Here is a 20,520-nt window from a genome sequence, read left to right on the forward strand (position 1 = left end):
TTTTTATTTTTTATAATTATGATGTATTTTCCTGCTTTAAAATGCCATTTTATCATAGCATATTATTTCTCATAGACTTCATGTAATGAGAGTGTGTGCTAGTGTGTCTGTGTGTATTTTCAGTCTAAACTTGTACATTTGTCCTTGTACTTTACCCGGAATTCAGAGCAATAGGCATTTGGGGTCATATAAACTCAAAAGAATCACAGATTCACTCAACACACATGGTATCCTGTTTTTATTTTTAGTCATTTCTAAATTTTCAAATTTACCAATTTATCTGAATTTTATACAATACCGCCCCCTGGTGGAAGTCTATAGAAAATAAGCCACATTCCAAAGTTTCTCTCTCTTTCTCCCTCCCTCTCTCTCTCTCTCTCTCTCTCTCTCTCTTTCTCTCTGTTTCAGCCTCCCCCCACTCTCCACCTTTTATTCTCTCCCAGCAGGATTTTCTCCCCGAACAAAATTAGATGCAAAACTCAATGAACAAAACAGTAAAAATAAAGTTGTCCTAGGAGGTTTCTCCCACGTTGTCACTCAGAATATCCAAAATAGAATCATCTCTAAACACATACCATCTCCCCCCAAAATTAAAATTAAATTTAAAGTACCTCTGTTTCTCTAAAGCGTCTTCATCTCAGTAAATAGCACCCCCTGGACCACTCCCTCAAGCCCAAACCCCCCTGAGGCTTCACCATGCACGGGAACAGATAAAAGCTCAGAGTGGTAGGCCCAAGTCAAGAAACCGGTTAGATATATCTGATCCAGCAATTCCCAGACTCATTTTATCATGAGACACATTCTCTTCCTCCACAGTACTTTCTAACGACTTGCAGAAAACTCAGGTTATATTTCATTCAGAATGATTTTTCCAGCTTAATTAGCAAATTAGCTCTTTGGCTGCACATGCTCTTCAATCTTCAACACCACCCAGGCGCAGTCAGCCAAACAACAAGCCCATGTGTGACCCTCGGAGAGCTGACCGCAGGTAGCTACTGAGTTGGTGCCAAGTCCGCAGGTACCTTCATCTGTGTCTTCTACCAGGGACACCGGGAATTCCTCTGGCAGGAGCCGTGCTTGTCTTCCATTAAATGTAACAAACTTGCACTGCGTGACCACCGTGTACTTGTATTTACAGAGATCACAATGCTCATTCGACACAACCTGTGAGCATCACGGGCAGCTCAGTGACTGATAGTGAGTTCAGTGATTTCCGTACGTTATCTCCTCCTGTGGATTTATGAGCAAAATTGTCAAAATCCCAAGAGCTTCCAGCATCCATGTAAATTAGCACAGGTCCTTGGACACCAGATCTAAAAGTAATCTTTTTTTATCATAATCTCTATTTTTAACAAAAATAGAGCTTTATGTCCTATGCGATTAGTACTAGATGTAAGTCTAGTACCAGATTAGTACTGGGTTAGATGAGTACTAGTCCTAAATTTACTCATACAGATTGCATCACTTCTAATTTTGAAAGGAAATTATATTTTGATCAATAGTCTCCTGGGCCATTTGCTGTCGTTTCACATCTCTTACAGCTTTGACTTGGAAGCGGGGGTCCTGAGGGTTTGCACACACTCACTCAGCAGCCTGGTGGCCTCCAGAGCAGTACCCCAGTGCATGCAGAAGCCCCCACCCCCGTGGCCATAGTGGTGGACCACAGGCAGCCTCCGGCCATCCCGGGCTAGAAGCTCTGTCTGCAGCCGAACGCCTGCCCTGGAGGGCCGCAGGCCCACCTTCTCCTGTATGTCCCAGGCTCCCTGGAGGGAGGGCTCCAGAGCACAGCAGCGGGAAAGAATATCTCTGCTCATTTCTGCATCTGGGGTCAGGTTCCAGTCTCCCTTCTGCCTACATCCACCCAGGGTTACGTTGAATGTGCCGGGGTAAACGTAGGTCAGCCCACTCCCATCTCGGATGAAATGTTTCACCCAGGGAGCCTGAACTTTGAGCACTTGGCCCCTCACAGGGAAGATCTCCGAGTCTCCTGCAAGCTGTCTGCTTCCGAGGCCTGAACAGTTGACCACAATGTCGAAGGACGGGTGAAGCTCCCACAGGTCTTCTATTCGCCGGGTGACCATCAGGCCCCCACTCTCTTTTACCCTGGGGAGAACAAGAGACCAGGAGGTGAGCCTTAGCAGCGGCTTCCTGCTCCACCTCTTACAGGCAGTGCCCAAGGAGGTCAAAGGCTAGCCATTGACCGCTTCCCATTCTTGGGAACTGGGGATTCCTAAAGTTGAACCTAAATAAAAACCTATTTCAAAAAGTCAAAGCCAGGGAAATTATAGGCAGGATGGGGCAAAAGTAGGTTTACAGTCGTGAGTGCGTGAAACACAGAGTTTATTCTTGTGTTATTATTTATTAATTACTATATTATTTTCCATGCAAACAACTGTAAACCTACTTTTGCCCCACCCTGTACTTTGTGTCCGGTAGGGTTTCTATATCATTTTAGATGCTGAATAAATACCAAGCTAATCTGGTACTTTAAATACCCAAGTATTTCTTGTTTATGTCATTCACTTAGCATGTTAACTAACTGCCTTGGACTTTTTGTTGCATAGTGTTAACTCTTGCATGTTCCTCTGTGTTAGTCTGGTCTCCCTAACTAGACAGCTGGCACAGGGGTTACCTGTCCCTCCCCTCATATCTACCACAGGAGGTCAGCATGAGAGGCTAACCATTAAGCATCAGTTCTGTGTTCCAGGCACACCCGTTAGAACTCAGAATTATTCTTCTCACTCAGAAAAAAATAAGGGAATTTACCAGCCTTGGAATTTGAGCAAATTAGTTAAACTCATCAAAATTGTTTCCTCAGCCATAACCAAGGGACTAGACTGCCGAACTCACGGGGTGTCTTCTTAAATGACAATATGTAAAAATTCTATAACTGTAAACGTCCTTTTCCATTTCAAGGGCACCTTGCTGGCTGAGCTGTGATAAAAGTCCACCCTTTGCCTGGACTCTTCTTAAATCATCACAGCGGACAGATTGTTGGGAAGCCCTGTGGGGCTTGCTGTGCTGGGTCCCCCCCAGGTCCCCACCCTCAGGAGGAAACCCACGGAATGTTTCCAGGGACCAGTCACCTGCAGTGTGGCCACATGGTGATACTCAGTCATTGTCGTACCTCCTGTGGCCAAGGCATTAAGACAGCACAGAAGTGTAGGAGGAAACTGTACCTGGAAGCCGGATGTTGAATTAGGTGACCGGGCACCTACAAGACTGCCTTTATGACCACAGGAAGTAGTTATTCTGGAGGTTTTGAGTGACATGGTTGGGGGTATAAAAGCTTCAGGACTTTGTTCTTGGGGCTTCCTGCAACTCAGCAAGACCTCACCCGGGGCAGGGAAAATACCATTGCCCCAAGTACCCATGAGGAAATGGGGGGTTGCAGGACTCAAGAAGCTGTGCTCACTGAAGAGCCCCAGCCCAGTGTTCCTGAATCATCACCCTAAAACCCGAGTGTCCGTTTTTACCAAGCCTGAAAGCCAGCTCTCCTCTGGACCACACCAGCTGGACCCATACACAGGGGGAATGATTGTCTTTAGGGCCCTTCCTTGCACTCCCTGGGAGTCCCACTAAGCACTTGTTCACACACACGCACTGCACCTCCCTGGACCAAACAGGAGTCCCCTCTTTCCCTTGGCCTTGGGAACAGAGGCAATATCCTGCATCCCACCTGCCACCCCTTGCCCCAGCCCAGGCTGGTGAGAGAGGAATCCTGGGCAGCACTAAAGGGGTAGCTGAGGTTTCTGGTGTGGGACCCATCCGGGGAGAAGCACAGGGGACAGGTAGGTCCCTGGCGAGCTCCAGTACAGACGTATGGGGCTGCTTGACAGCAAGCAGCATGGGGCAGGGGGCTGCAGGAAGGAGGCGGGACGTTGGAGTGAGAGGTCGGGACAGGAAGGGGGCGGAGTCAGCCCAGCAGGGTCAAACGAGGGGTGCAGCAGAGCCTGGAATCCTCCCGCGCGCACCTAGAGTTCGCCGCTGAAAGTCGGACCCCAATCGTTTTTGAAATCTAATGAGTAGAGACTGGGGAAAAGACTCTGGTTGTCATTTAAGTTTCTAAGCGCTTTCCATCTTGCCGAAGGTACACATTTTAACGCTCCTCTGTTAATATTCTAACAGCTCGTGCTTTTATTCTGGGAATATTATCCAAATGTCTCTGAGTTATGCAAATAAAAGGAAATCCTCTTCCAAGGACCTAAGACAACTTTGGGGTGAGAAGTCACAAAATCGGCTGTGTGAAGGCCAGAGGCTTCTCTGCAGACGAGATTGCTTTCGGAAAATCTGTCTCTGGGCCAAGGAGGGTGGAGGGAGGAGAGAGAAGGTGACAGCTCAGCGTCCATTCCCCCAGCTGGCTCCTCAGACTGCTGGAACTTTCTCCACGAGGAGAGGGCCAGAGCCGGCGAAGACTGATTCTAAGAGGACAGGTGAGACGCAGGCCGAGCAGGGCTGGAGCTCGGGCATCAGAGCAGGGATGTTCCCCATTCCCCGCCCGCCCTGCCTCCCCGACGTCTGCACAGAGCCCAGGACCAGAGACTGCTTGAGGCAGGGTCTAGAGCGTAAAGTTTGTTGGGATGAAAAAAAAAAAAGCACTGAGTTTTGAGTCACTATCTGAGGATAACCTGGAGAAGAAAGAAACAGTGAAGAGCTAGAAAGCGGTTGCTAATGACATGGAAGGGCACTGAGACACTTGGAGAGGACAGGGTCAAGGACGGGGGCGGGCTGCCCTGCGAGATGCTGTGTATTATGTATTATTACACGTAGCCAATTAAAAAACGTAATCAACCCTTGCTTCAAGCCCAAAGCATGACACCTTAACCGTGATTAGTCTGTTTGTCTGAAAATGAGGGGGAACAAAAGGAAATTAATTTTAAAAATCTCAGTTGGCAAATAGTACTGTGGTTTTGCTTCCCAGGAAAAGTGCAGTTTCTTCACAGGGACACTTGAGGCTGCAATTCCTAAAACAGCTCCTAGTGGTTAAAATCACATCGATGAGTCTTTTGCTTGTGTGGGGATGTAAACCATTTGCACTTAGAGGACCAATGGTGGTGTTTTAAAAATATATCCAGCCATCACTTGACACTTCACCCTTCAAGGCTGAAGCCTAACTCCCTTCCCTTTGAATGTGGACAGAACCTAATCACCTGCTTCCAAGGAATGTACATAGATGCAAGTGACTAGGCTCATTAAAAATATTTTTATTATTATTTTTATAGCATGATTCGGGATTTTCTTCTACTGTAAAGCATGTTATTGGCTCAATGGAAAAATCTGATCGAGATCTGTAGACTTGAGAAATGTACCTGTGTTAATGGAACGCCCTCACACTGATGACTTGACCTTGATTATATAAGAGAATGCGTTGGGCTTGAGAAGTACATACTCAGTATTTGGGGTGAAAGGGTATTATATCTGCAGCTCACTCTCAAAATGTGTAGGAAAAATGTATATTTAGAGGAGAAGGATGAAGAAATATGATAAATTTAAGATTTGGGGGAATCTAGGTGAAAGATACGTGGGACTTCTTGCATTTTATAGATAGTTTAATTTGTCTAATGTATAGATAGTCTGTTTGACCCAAGATATTTTCTCATATGATGCCCATGTTCCTCGTCCATTCCCTTGCAATGCATATGCTCATAAAGTCAAATGCATTCTACTTCCCACTTCTCAGAATCCCCATCCCTGCCTTGGCCACTCCACGAACTTGTAGGAATCGCAGCAGGCCCTCTTCAGGCCTGGAGCAGCCTCTGGTCTCTTTGGGAAAGGGGACATGGACGAGGCCGCTGGGGTTCGATGGGTGGGGTGGGGGCAGCCGGGCTTGCTTAGTCAGGGAACAATTTTACCTCTGCCGCCGCCTGAGAGTAGCTGCAGAAGCCCCAGTGGAAAGGCCACAGTTATGGAAGCCCCCCAAGGCTATTCCCTACTACACCATGTTGCCATCATCAGAAAAATCAAACACCATCACTTTCCAGCTTCCTGGCTGGTCCCCTCCCACTTCATCCTTGCATAGCCAGGGAAAAAGGGCAGTGCTCCCATTAGACCTGTGCTGGGGTCATCTCTTCCCCTTGCTCCTCTGGTTCAGGAGCTGGGCAGCAGACGCTGGCAGGGGGAGGAAATACCTAAAGGTGCGGGGAAAGGAAGGCTGTGCTCTAGCAGGCCTGGTGTGTGTTGGGCGCAGGGGAGCAGAGGTCTGCTGTACACAGGGAAGGACCTCTGCAAGTCAGACATTTATAAGGCAGGGACAACCCGTCACATTCCTGATGTAGAATCCCTATTTCAGTGCAACTGCTGAGGGAACTACAGGAGTTTCTTTCATAGGCACTGCTGTGGGTCAGGCCAAGAGGGAGAACAGAAGACAGAGGAGATGGGAGACAGAGGGCTCGCCCAAGGACAGTACCAGAGGACTCACTAGATGAGTGGAAAGGGCAGTACAGGGGGAGCAGCCCCATGTGGTCGGTGCTGTGGTCAGTGCAGGCCTGAGTGGGGCCACAGAATGAGGCACGGCTTCCTTAAAAGTAAGCAATGCACCTCAGTTACAGGGCCCCCCAAGACAGACACGGGACACCCAGCCTTCTGGATGTCGTCAAAGGCAGGACAGTCCTGATCCAGCTGGGATGATTTATTTAGTAGGATGCCTGGCGAGGAGACAGGCTCAGCTGACCTATTGCCTCGATGATTCGTTTCCTGGAAGGGGCAAGTAAAAGGCAGCAGAATATGACTCCGCTGGCCAAAGACATAAAACATGATCTGCTTGGCTGATTAAACCTCAGGGTTTTTGTTTGTTTGTTGTGGATTTTATTGGAGACATATATTTTGAGAGGGAGATGAACCCGTCTGTTCTTTGAAAAATGATAATGATCTGATCTGTGGTTAAAAACATTTTTTCCCTTTTCTGGCTCGCTGAGTGCAATGCCTGTTTTTGAGTCTGAACAGCGTGCCCGAACATTCACATTGTGTAGAGGGGGCGCAGGAGGCAACAAAACAGGCCTGGGGTGTGGGGGACAAGCAGTCGCTGTGTAGCTTCCCGTGGAGGAGAGGGGTGGCAGCCCACAAAGGGAGCCCCTGGGGGGTGGGCACACCCTCACCCCCCACCTGGCCTAAATCCTTGTCCTGTAAGGTTTGCCTGGGGATTAGAGGAGTCCCTGCCCCACAGAGCCTCCCCCAAGAGGAAAGGGGACTGTGGCTCCTCCCGTCTTCACCTTGGCCTTCTGGCCAGATGCCAGGCCCTGAGGGCAGGGGGACAGCCAACCTCTGCAGAGGAGGCCCCTGCCAGTTTTCCATGCTGGCCCCATGCTGGCCTGCAGGGGGGCATGAGGGGTCAGGGACCCGGGGGAGCTGACAGGGGGTGGGGTGGGTTGCTAGAATCTCACGTACCAGTCCATTGTCATAGTGGGTACATATCTCAAACAAATGAACTAAGAAAGCCCCCCCTACCCCAGACTTAGGATAAGAACACCTCCTCAGGCTTCTCCTCCCTGACTCTGTCACTGAAAAACACAGCAAGCAGCATGCTTCAAGGCCCGGACCCTAGCTTGCTGTTCACCAGGCGGGCTGGTGTTGCTCAGGTGGTGGCTGCCACTGATACAAAGTCCACTCACTTGGGGTTGTTTTAAGTAAAGTGAGGGCAGCAGGCTCTTCCCCAGGCCATTGTCCCACAGTTAGAGATGAGGCCTGAAAATAAGGTTATTATGGAGATAAGGGGCCTGTTTTCTAGGCGGTGATACTTTAGAAGCAGACAGAATAAATCATCCAGATAACAGTATAGTTGAGCCTTGAACAAGGCGGGGGTTAAGGGAGCTGACTCCCATATAGCCAAAAATAACTTCTGACTCCTCAAAACTTAACCATAGTCTCTCAGTATCCATGGAGAATTGATTCCAGGACCTTCAGCAGACACCAAAATTCGTGGATGCTCTAATTCCTTCCATAAAATAGCAGAGAACATTGCACAGAGCCTGCCCTCTGCATCGGTGATTGACTGGACCCACAAATACAAACCTGGGGATATGGGGCATGCAGGGAAAAAGGCTGCATATAAGTGGTCCCATGCACTTCTGCCCCTGTTGTCTGAGGGTCCTCTGTATTGGTTTTGTGTGAAAACGGTTGAGGTGGGCCCGAGAGCCAAAACATTCATTCTCAGCAGAATGGGAGAAGAGCTGAGACTGTGGCCATACTGGGGACTGGCCGTCACCCAGAGTCCAGTATGGGGACAAGCCCCCTCCCAGGGAGAAGCTTCTCACTGCCCAGGGCAGCCCCAGGCAAACTCCTCAGAAGAGGGAACAGGGACACTGGGGGTGACCCTGCCTCCACCCTCTCCCACATGACAGCCCATCTGCCGCATCTCCAGGTGTCCTGGGCCTTCAGGCTCCCTCTCTGCCCCTTCAAAACTCCCCATCTTCCAAAGATCATTTCTATTACAATGAAAGCCACATGTCCTCTCTCCCAGGGAGTTTCTGTTAAAGTCTTCTGTCTATATTGAATAGCCAAGGCTTCAGTGAAAGATTAGGAGAAACTCCTCACACCCTCACACCCTGAATGATTACTACTCCCAGGACTCAGAACCCACCCTGGCTCATCTGAGCTGGACCTTTCTTCCTCTGGGTCACCTGGAGGACCCTACGCTTGCCCTTCTCCAGCTGTGCATGAGAAATGAGCAGGTGGGCAGAACCTTTCCCTTCACTTCCAACCTGTGAGCTGGGGACGCAGAATCCCCCATTCCCTCCCCACTTCCAGGTCCTGCATCATCTCCTCTGTTGGACAGACAGACTGTGCCACTGTGTGCACCCCTGAGCCCAGGGGGTGGACGAGGGAGAGCTATTTTCAGGGGAGAGTAGGGCTGGAGCCTGATGGTACCAGCTAGGGTGCCTGCTGGCATGCCCCCAAGGCCCCTGGCTGCCGTTTTCAGGTGCAGCGCTCCCAGGAATCTAAGAATTCTAAATGTAAACTTGGCCTTCCGATAAATGCAAAGCATATTTGTTAAGGTAAAGAGATAAATTATATCTTACTTAATGGTTCGTTAGCTTGGTTGAGAACTTTTAAATATTTACACATTCTCATGTGGGCTTCTGTTTTTGTTCCTGTCCCAGGCTGGCTAGGCAGAGAAGCTTCTGTCTGGTGTCAGGTGTGCTCTCTAGATACACACCCAAAATTACAGCGGAGGGAAATGTCAGAGGATGGAGGGAAAGACAGGGAAGGAAGAAAGAGTAAAGGTGCTTTATTTCTGCACTGAGCCCATAAATTTAAACTGTGACATTACTTCAGGTTTCTAATGAGGAAAAGATGGAGGCAAATAGTCATAAAAAATGTTTTTCTTCTCATAATTGGGATGTACGGAATCTTGTTGTGCCTTAAAGTAAGAAAATGCCTTTTAAAAAAGGATACAGGCATGCCAAAAACACCCAGGAGCAACTCCGAGGAGCTCCCATTGGCCAAATCTTGGACAATTTAAACATCAAAATAAACAATAAAAGTAATAGACCAAATCTATTGAATAAAATAGGAATCCATGAGTTCATCCTGATATAAATACTTAAATAAATAAAGATAAGAAAAGAAAAAGTACTATTTTTATAGTAGAAAGCAAATTAAGTGTGGAAAGACAGAAAATTATCATTTGTCAGGCATTATTATGGTGATGCTTCAGCAAGAAGAATCAACAGATGCTAAAACTAGTGAGTGAAATTTAGACAAGAACAGCATACTTACAAACCCTCAAGGTATAATCTGACAAAGCGTTTAGTAATTACAAAAGACAGAAGGAGCGACTTCACAGTGGAGAGGCCTGGCAGGCCAGGTCCGCATAGTTAATGTCACCAGAAGACAACAGACAAGCTGACACTAAGCGTTTCCTGGTACAGCGCAGTAAGAATTTAACAGGACCTCTATGGTGTCCTGCCAAAAATTCGTAACTGCAATGTAATCATGAGGAAAAATCAGGCAACCCCCAAGTGAGGGACATTCTATAAAACAACTGGTCTGTCTAATTTCATGACCTTTACAACTGTTGAGGTCATAAAAGACAAAGATGGACCACAGACTAAAGAGACAAATGCAATGTGTGGTGTGTGATCGTGCATTGGATTGTGGACCAGAAATATGTTCATATTGCTATAAAAAAAATTATTGGGACAATTGGCAAAATATGACTAAGGTCCACAGGTTATAGTATTATACCAATTTAAATACCTGGGTTTTGTCATAGTACTGTATTTAGGTAAGAGAGTGTCTTTGTTCTTAGAAAGTACATATGACAACGTTTAGGAGGAATATGGTATCGTGCCTGCAACTTACTCTTTGATGGTTCTGAAAAAAATATGTATAAAGAAGCCAGAGAGAGACAGTGATAAAGCAAATGGTAGAAATCCAGATAAAGAGGTTACAAGATTCCACTCACTTCCCTTATTTCTGTGTCCCCGGCCCTCCCCACCCAGAGAAGCCGTCGGCCAGCCCCTGACAGTCTCTGCGATGGGAAAGAACTCCTGGGGGCAGGGGGTGGGGGGGTGGGGGGGGGTGCGGTCCTCACCCACCTCTTCCCAGTCCGCCAGAGGCCACAGAACGCCAGCCAGGTTTTCATAGACTTTCCAGAACACGGAGCCAAAGGTCCAAGAAGAGGAAGCCGAACAATAGATTTGGAGGTAATTATGAAACTTCAGCCCAAGAGGGCTAAAAATGCCAAAAATTATAATAAAACTCTCTAATGACACCTCATTTTTTATACCTAGTATTTTGTACACGGCCCTCCATGTTGTTTTTCGTCATAATTTTGCAATTAGGCAGCGTGTTGACCGCAAAGCTCTGCCACTTGAGGCGTGCTCGCTGACTCCCCTGCATGAATTCAGGGTGAAGCACAGGACTCCGCAACTTCGTGTCACTAGCATCAGCACTTCCGGTTCTTCCCACTCGTCTTTGTAACAGAAGCACAAAAATGCAACCCAGAAAAGACGGCGATGCTGCTAAAACCCGAGTGCGGCTGAGGAGCGACGCCACCGTGTGACGGTTCAAAACGTCCGTCCGTTTGCCAGCTGATGATTCAGGCCCAAACCTCACCCACACACGGTGGCTTATGGGCCGGTGAACAAAGCACCAAAATGTACGCTTTGTGAAACTGGGACTTACAAAAGGAAAAGGACAGATACAAATTACTGAGAGGTGAAAGTCAGAAGAGCGCTTAGAGAGCTACAAAAACACAGCACAATGCTCCTGACCTGTGTCCAGCGGACTTAGGTTTCCTCCTCCAGGCCCCCATTCAGCTCTCCTGAATCTGTACTTACCCCTCACCGTATGTGTTACTGAAATTATTGATCAGTGTAAATATAAACACACACACATTCATATACACACTGAACTATGGTGGGGGAATGCTGGTGGGAGTGGCTACAGGGCGGAGGGGAATAAAGGGGAGAAAAAAATGGGACAACTGCAATAGTATAATCAATAAAATATATTTAAAAGAAAAATGATCGTATTTTATCTTTCTTTTTGACCAGTTTCTAGGTGCACAGAGGCGTTCAACACAGAATTGCGGAATTAAGGAATTGTCTGAATCAGTTATTCTATATCCTGTATCTGGCCCAATCATTACTGCCCACTTACCTCAAGTCACTCCTCTAACATTGTACAGTAATTCAGTGTTCCTGTTCACCCGCCAAATACACAGATTTAGAGACTGAAAAAGCCAATGTTTCACAATCCCCAACTGCCTGCAATTTCCTGACTTAACTATAGAGAGATTTATTTGATGTTTTTCAAATAAAGATGTTCTTGATGTGTCTCCTAATGAAATGGAAATAGCACGTCCTGAAAACCAAGCCAAAACGCAAGTTCAAGGTATTTGGGCCTAAACTTGGTGAGGAAGCAATTATGTAATTTAAGTAAGCCCTTAGTTTTAGAGTTCTTATTTATAACAAAAGAAAATTCTCTCACTCAAAGAAGTAGAGTAAGCCCTGGCTGGGATAGCTCAGTGGATTGAGTGTGGGCTACAAACCAGTGTCGCAGGTTCGATTCCCAGTCAGGGCACATGCCTGAGTTGCAGGCCATGACCCCCAGCAACCCCACATTGATGTTTCTCTCTCTCTCTCTCTTTTTCTCCCTCCCTTCCCTCCCTAAAAATAAATAAATAAATTCTTTAAAAAAAAAAAAAAAACCCAAAGAACTAGAGTAAATCATCTAATTTTTTAGCCAAAAGCATATTTTTAAACTTCTCTTATTTTATAGACGAGGAAACTAAGATACTATTTCAATAAGCAGGTTTTCCTGGTGTGCGGTGTGGTGGGGTGGGCGGGAACCAAACTGTGTGTCAAGTGGTAGACGACAGACATGTCACCACCAAAACGATGTGACCCACACCTGGGACTCCAACACTGTCTTCAAACTGCTCTCGTCCAATGCCCTGACTATTTGTGCACAACAAGACACAAGCAAGAGCCTCGAGGCACCACAGAGAACTTTCAGTATATGTTTTATGAATAGCAATGGAGTTACCTATGGCTATGCCAAATGAACAAGACAGCAAAGAGCCGTTTAAACTGACCTTTTCTGCAGCCACGGGAGGTAGGCGGAACCTTCACATTTCAGGGTGGTGAACGCCTGACCGGACGCATGTTCGGGAAACTTCCTCAGCTCAGCCTCAGTCATCTTCCGAAACCCCAGAACCACGTCCGCCCAGAACGGTGCTTCCTCAGTAGGAATGCTCCGAAATATCTGCCAGCTCAAACATATTAGGGGAATTAATTTCCTGAAATTGGGTGAATTACCACATTTCTAGTGAACCGCATGTGACACTCTCTAAAGCACTGAAAAATCACACTTCTTATACACATAAAAAGAAAAGGATCTATTCTCCCATTCTTTTGGGTTCCTATAACTCAAGTAGCTAAGTTTAAAATGTTCATGATGCAGAGGAATAAGACATTTGAAAAGTAGTGTCTTTTAGAGATTGAATTTAATTTTCTTCTTTCCAAAAAACTCTTTCACAGATTTTTTTACTTACTTACGACTACATGTATTTGAGGAAAGGATATTTTTCTGCTTTGCATAATGCTTCACATAAATTATAAGCAAACCATCAAAAGTTTAAAGACTGGCCTCAATTCTGAACAAAATACCTAAACTGGAATGAGCAATGGTGGGGGTACCAGAAGCCAGGGTGCAAATTCTGACGTATGTTGTAGGTCATCCATTCATTAAGGTCTTGAACAGAGAAGCCAAGAGTTGTCCGGAGGAGCCCTGGTACCAGTAAGTCATGGTTGGGATGGATGAGGCCGTAATGGTCCTTCCAATAGCCGCTGGGGATATGTTTGATTTATGACTGTTGGATTGTTTTCATCAATGGGAATAAATGTTGTAAATCATGGTTGCTCTAAAATAGCCAGGAAAATCATGTGAGTGCTATACATGCTGGTGATGTGATATTAATATACCAGAATTTAAGTAATTCACAATTAAGTGATTACTTCAAAGCAGTCCCCGTGGAAGGCGTAAATGCTTGCTGCAGGGCTACACTGGGCGCTCTTGCTGTCTCATCTGCACGCTCTCCCTGGGCTGCATTGCCCTCCTCCATTTCTTCACCATCATCTGTAGGCCAGACACTCAGAAGGCTGCATCTCCAGCCCACTTCTCTCTCGTGAGCTCCAAATCCAGACCCAGACCCACGCTTCCTGCTCCCCATCGGATGTCTACCTCCATGTCTCATATATTCACTGCCCCCCACACACTTCCCCTACCCTCCATGTCTCGTACATTAACCCCCTGCACACACTTCCCCAACAGCTCTATCCAACTCAGAAAATGGGACCCATCCACATAGGTGCTCATGCCAGAAACCTAAAAATCATCCTTGACTCTCCTCTCTCACCCCCTGCATGCCATCATCCATCAGGGTCCATCAATATCTCCTCTTAAGTGTTTCTCAAATGTACCCACCCCCTACCCTCACCATCAATAGCTAATCCTCACCACCATCATCTCTTTCCACAGATCTGTTCTCACACTACAGATGGAATATTTTTAAAGTGTAAATATGGTCAATTATTTCACTGCCTAAAACCCCTCAGTGGCTTCCCATTACACTGGAATTTTTCAATCCCTCCACCACACCGCAGTCACCCCAGACCCAGGTCTGGGCATGCACTTTTCCCTCTACCCAGAGTGCTGCCTCCTCTGTCCCGGACCCGTCTCTCCCCCCTTCACCTCTACGCCTCACCAGACTAACCTACTCACACCTGAATGGCCTTCACTGAAACATCACTTTTTCCCTGGTGGCAACTCATAAAACCCCAGAGCAATTTATTCTCCAGATAAATGTTTCCATAGCACCTGCATTTTCCCCTCGGGAATGCGTGTCTCACCTGTAACTCAGCAGAGTTAGGGCATTCCCCACTGACCATGAGCTACATGAGGGCAGGACCGCATCGGTCTTTCTCAAAAATTCACTCCCACAAAGTTATTGAGAATCTACTATATGCTGAGCAGTATGTACTAAACTGTTCATTTACATATCCCTGATACCTAGGACAGGACCTGATCTGATGAATGCTAAAAGGTTGTTTTGGAGAAATGAACAGACAAATAAGGCTGTGTACTTAAGCCACAGGTACGCAGGACACCATGACCTGGTCGTGCTTGACGGACCCAAATCCTGTTTGGAAGCCAGTGGACTAAGACTCATTCATGTGGGGGAAACAAATAACTAACTCTCTTTTAGAATAACTTAAAGTGTGTCCTTTTTAACATCCTCAATGGTGACAAAGTCTTATTCTTGAAAGGATATTTGAATCTTGAACATAGCTGTTTTTTTAAAAAAAATTACTTAGAGCCCAAGTTTGTGAATTAGACTGGACCACATTGGCTTTGGATAAAAACAAAGTGTTTGTATAAGTGGCTATATATTGATGAAAACCTTTTTCTATGTAGCTTGTCAGCTGGCTTTGGGGACAGGTATAGTACCCGTCCATCTTCAGAAGGCAGAGAAGTGAAAGTCGCTGCTTCAAACGAAGACTGTGGGGAATTAGTGATAATTCCCTTCGGTGATAACACCCTTCGGTGTTTGTGGAGGTGAGGGCGGGCAAGAGGCGGCAAAGGGCAGAAATCCGCCTGAGGCAGGTGTGTGCACCAGCAGAAAATGCCAGCACACAGCCTGATCTCAAAACAGGAGAGAGGACACTTTGTGTTTTATCTGGTTTTTGTTTCAGAAATAGCACAGAAGGTGCAGTGGACTTAAGAATTTAGCAAAAGGACAGGGACAAGTATAAAGGACACATGGACACAAGTTAGGGGGGTGGAAGTGGGAGGGAGGTGGGGAGGGATGGGGGGTGGGCTGGGATGGGAGTAAAAGACAGAAAATTGTACTTGAACAACAATTAAAATTAAAAAACACTAATACTAAAATTCACAATAAAAATAATATGGAAGATGCTTAGAGAAAATTTAAAGCATATAAAAAAAAGAATTTAGCAAAAGGCAGCATCCCCCTGCCCTTCTGAAGGTGGAAAGGGCATGACTGCATCACAAGGCAGGGCAACCGTACGACACACAGGTTCCGTCACAAACTGAAAGTGATAGAATGGTTTTGTGGTCTCGATGTAAGAACTTATTGAAAGATACTGTCACGTGTCAAAGTGCTCGTTTGTGTTAGAAAATGTTCCGTGGGATTTATTTTTAAACTCCTTGTTGAACTGTGTGCCTCCAGCAATCAGATATGAAGAGTCAGATGGGACTGTGATAACCATTTCAGAATCATTTTTTTTCCAAGTGGCACTTCAAAAGGTTGACTTCGGGGACCTACAACATGTACACTTTGGGACACAGCATTCTCCAAGGACACTAAATGTGTCAGATGTCCCGTATTTCAGGGCTCTGTGCCCATTCCAACGTCCCACCTGTTCACGTCCCATTGGCCACACGACCCTCACATAACCCCCCTCACTGCTTACCTGACATATTTTTGTAATTGTAAGTCACTACAAAATCCCTGAGGAAACTCAAAATAGTATTTGTGATGGGAAACTGTAATGGTTGTTTATTATTAAAAAATCTAATACTGTAATTTGTCTTTCTTGAGTTGGAGTAAAGCCTAAAACGTTCCTCTAAACCCTCCCACATCCAGGTCAGCGCTCCGCTCGCTGCAGCCTCTCGTGCCCACTGATGTCACACTCTGAACTCTGTTCGGGTCATTCTGAATTCAAAAACAACTTCAGCTTTGCTCTCTTACCCAGACACCAGATGAACGCCAGCCTCTCCAGCTTCTGCAGAATTGGCAACTGCAAATAGGTGGTCAAAGGTCTCTCTAAACCACTGCTTCTGCTTGTGAACGGGTGTGTCTGTAATCACGGAGAAAAGCAGAGTGGAACAGAAAGGAAAACGATGATAATGGCGATGCTTTGGATAAGCTCCTTCATTTGGTCAAGTACCACACAGTGGGATATATCCGCAACCAAACTTTTGAATATTGACATATGCTGTAGGCATCGTCTGTGTAACGATTGACCACAAAGTGGAAACCAGTCAACTGGGGCAAACTCTACTGAGCCGCTGGCAGGTGGACTTGGGCCCAGTACATTCCGGAGGTCCTTGAAGGGTCCGTAACCACCTGAGCAGAAGTCCGTCGTGGCTGAGGCATCTAGCAGGCCATACAGTTAAAAAGTGGGAGAAAAGGAACCCAGGGCCACTCTGGAGACTGAAAACATGGCGGACGACCAGGGAAGATCAGTGTGGGGGGGCCCAGCTCTACCAGGACAGAGAACGGAATGCGTATCCATGGAAGCTCAGGAGCTCACCCTCCGGCTACAGGGAAGCAAGACCTGTATTATGAAGTTAGCTCCTGGGAAGCGCTCCCTGCAGCCCCAGCCAGGGCTCCCATTTCTTCCAGCCCCACCACTCCATGAACTCATGGCCAGCTTGGAGCAGCACCCAGGTCAGCAGGGTCTGCAGGACCACGCAGGCGCCACCTGGCAGAGTTCTGTGGACCAGTGCTCCCTATCCCCCAGCCCTCCCAGCCAGAGCACCAGAGTGGGACCCGGACGCAGCTTCTGGAAGGGTGCCAGGCCTGTGGGGAGGAAGTAAGGGTCAAGGTTCAAGCCCCACAAATAAGAATGTCCAATGCAGGTACAGAGAAACCCAACTATGGGTAAAGCATTTGGTCCTCTGATTCCTGTGGAAGAGTCATGAGGGAAAGTCCAGGGTCAGGCCAGAGACCAGAGTGCAGTAATTCTGAGGGGTTGCCAGGGGCAGCCACAGGAGATGAGAGAACTGAGGCAGAGAAGATTCTGGATGAGCTCTTCTTGGAGGGATGTCCCTGGAGTTCACAGAGCAGGTACAGGCCTGGAGTCATCCTGCTCCCCAGACAAAGCCCCCAGGTCACTGAGGGCATTTCTGTAGCAGCTTTAAAATGCATACAGAGCCCACAAACATTTCTTTAACGGTGGGCCTGGGCTGCCTTTAAACATGGGCCTCGAAATAACACTGCATTCCAAAAGGGCAGACTGGTCTGCCAGTGTAGAAATAAGGAAGAAATAAATAATAAGCTGCAATGAAAACTAAATTTGACCTCTAAGGACCAGACCCCAACAATCACAGCCAGTGTATGGGGCTGTACTGAAATGCATTCCCCTGTTCCCACCCCAAAGGTTAAAACAAAATAGTAGGCGAGATCCACCTGCTGCAGAAGTCATCCCAAAAGAACAAACAATCCCAGTTCAACAGTGGGCAGAGCAAGCCTGGTGAGCTAACTCATGTTCAAGTGTGGGAAAAGGAAACTGTAGCTGGAGTGGAGCAGTAACAATAGCAAATACGGATAGAGCACTAACTATGTCCCAGGCACGCTCTAAGTGTTTTTACCTAATTAACTCACTTAATTCTCACATGACCCTGTAAGACCGGCATGGTCCCCATAGGGTGATGATACTCATGAGCGCAGAGGATATTTACCCCAGGCCTGGTCTGAATGAAGCCCAGAGAGAAGACCCGAATCTTTATCCAGCAATACCAGAGAGAGGCCCCTTTGCAGGGCCCCAGCCACCCGGCCAGAGTGTGAGCTTGGGCCTCGGTGGCCTGGACAAATTCTCAATGAGCCTCCTCTGAAGATGATTCCACAGCTATCAGGTTACCTTCTGGCCACTCACCTGGGCCTGGTACAAGCAAAGGGGCTTCTGGAAAGGGGACGCAGAACCCTGGTTACACGAAAGGCACCCAGAGTGAACTGGCATTCTGCAAGCACACCAGGTGCCTGTGCTGGCTCCCTGCAAGGCAGCACCCAGAGATACATCAGCATCACAGGTGCTGAGAAAGCCACGTTTCTGCAATGCCATGGCCACTGCACTCCCTCCCCACCCTGGCAAAAAATGGGTTCATTCTCTGTTAGATGAAACAGGGGGTCCTGGCTGGGAAACACCAAGCACAGGTGAAGGCAGGGATACCACACAGAAACCGGAGGGTTAAGAAAACACATGTCATCCAAATGCTAAGACCCCAGCCTTCTTCCCCCGCCTTCAAGGATGAGGCCAGCCCAGGCTTCACCTTCCCCAGCCAGGGGGCTAGAAGCCTCTTCTCTGAGGAACATGCCCGTCGGAGAAAAGACTTAAACTTGATGACATCACAGGTTCCCCAACTAAACAGCCTGCCATCTCTCTCCAGTGAGGCTCGAGGCAGCAAGCCCTACACAGCGCTCAGAGATTCCCACTGGCTACTTAGGGTCTCACTCTGAGCTGTCACAGACAGGTAAAGATGACCGCTGGCCAAGGATAACCTGCAGCCTGGAAAACGAGAACACCCAACAGCACAACACAACTTGGGACGACAGAAATTTTTCAGGGAGAAGAAACTTTTTAAACTATGATTACTATCTTCAGAAAGATAAGAAAAGTTACTACAACTATAGAACACAAAAAGGATGCCATATCAAAGGAAAATTCAGAAAACAAAGCAGAGCTTTATAAAGTTAAAAATGCTATAGTTGAAATTAAAAATTCAACAGCAAGGTGAAAGACAAAACTGAGAAAAATTCCTGGAAAGTCAAATAAAAGAGAAAGACAGAAACAGGAGGGCGGAGGGGACGCCGAGAGAACGGGAGGACCGCCCTGGAGACCCAGCGCAACAGCGACTCCACGAGGAGAGACAGAGACATCGAGGGGAGAGGTCGGCAACGGAGTGATTCAAAGACTGCTTCCCGAACTGAAGAACGTGAGTTTTCAGATAAATAGTCAGGCCTTATTCAAAGTATAGATTGCTATTTTTAAATAAATCGTGTACCACTTGACTGTTTAAACTATGCACATGTGTAATTTTGATAAAGATAAAAAACTAAAATTAAAGAGAAAAAGGATCAGTGGAAATGAGAAGGTGGAAAGAGTAAGCATAAATTGGCTGTGAAGTGATTTTGTTTTCTATTTAATGCTATTTCTTTTCTCCCATTCATGTGGAAATCCCAAATGGAAAGGATACATGGGCATGTTTTTAAAAAGCAGTGCATCTTTAGGCCCGAACACACACTGACTGATGGTTTCTATACTGGCTTAGAAGTGAGGGTCTTAGTCCCATCACATACGGGTGGGTTCTGGCTTGAGGATCATAACTCCATCAGTGGAAGACCTAGAGTTCCCGACTGTGGCAGTGATGGGTGCTCTTCACCAAATACTTCCGGCCATCCGCCTCCGGGGAGCCTTACAGAACTGCACTTCCTGGCCTCCTAAAGCTTGAGAGCATGTGGGTAGTGCTGGCCAATGAGCTCTCATCACAGGTGACAGAAGTGATTTCCTGGCCAGAGCACTTATTGGGGAGGTAAGACCCCTGGGTTTCTTCCCTCCAGGTACAGATACTGATGACATTCAACACAGCGGCTGCTCCATCGTCTTGGGCCCCTACTGATCCCTTGCTGTGCTCAATCAACACACAACATACACCATGAGCAAGAAATAAACCTTTATTTCTTAAGCTGCTAAGACTTGAAGGTTGTTCTTGTCTTACAGCATAACTGAGCTTTTCTAACAGATGGACCAATAAATGTTAAAAGTTCACATCGCACTTACTTGCACATCCTGCTGTCATTCTCAACAGAATTCCACAGACATCATTCTACCTGACGTCTACCATGTCTGACAAAGGAGCGAAAATCCCTCTCACCTGGATACGTGTGGGGAATAAGTATTCCGGCTGCCACGTCACTCTGGTGTCAGGAGAGAACTTGTCTGCAATGACTGTGACGGAGCACCGTGGGGCCAGTTTGGATATGCACAGAGCGGTGGACAGTCCCATCACCTGCCCCCACCACGGCAACCCGGGCTGCATCCATGGGCCTGTGAGGAGAGACGGTGTGAGCTGTAAGCCTCATGTCAGCAATTATTCCACCCGGCACAAAGTCTGGCCCTGAGGGTCCTTTCCTGAGGTCCACAGCCCCTGGAATAAACCTTTCCTTTGGCATTTCCATGGGATAAGGAGAGCTCCCTGGGAGCTCTCTTTCTATCAACTATCAGCATATGAGCAGTAAGGTCTCAGTGGAGTTTTTTTTGTCTGATGATTTTT

General features: G+C 47.1%; 1 protein-coding gene across 1 annotated transcript; it reads right to left on the minus strand.

Annotated features, from left to right (window-relative positions):
- Positions 1-225: 225 nt before the first annotated feature.
- Positions 226-20,290, minus strand: DDO (D-aspartate oxidase). Its single transcript, XM_028509964.2, is given in 6 exon segments — positions 226-2,103; positions 12,539-12,715; positions 16,217-16,325; positions 20,122-20,166; positions 20,169-20,254; positions 20,256-20,290. Coding segments are annotated over 6 exon segments (1,020 nt in total). The 3' UTR covers positions 226-1,535.
- Between the last annotated feature and the right edge of the window lie 230 nt (positions 20,291-20,520).

Source organism: Phyllostomus discolor, chromosome 4 (genome assembly GCF_004126475.2).
Source record: "Phyllostomus discolor isolate MPI-MPIP mPhyDis1 chromosome 4, mPhyDis1.pri.v3, whole genome shotgun sequence".
Taxonomy (NCBI): domain Eukaryota; kingdom Metazoa; phylum Chordata; class Mammalia; order Chiroptera; family Phyllostomidae; genus Phyllostomus; species Phyllostomus discolor.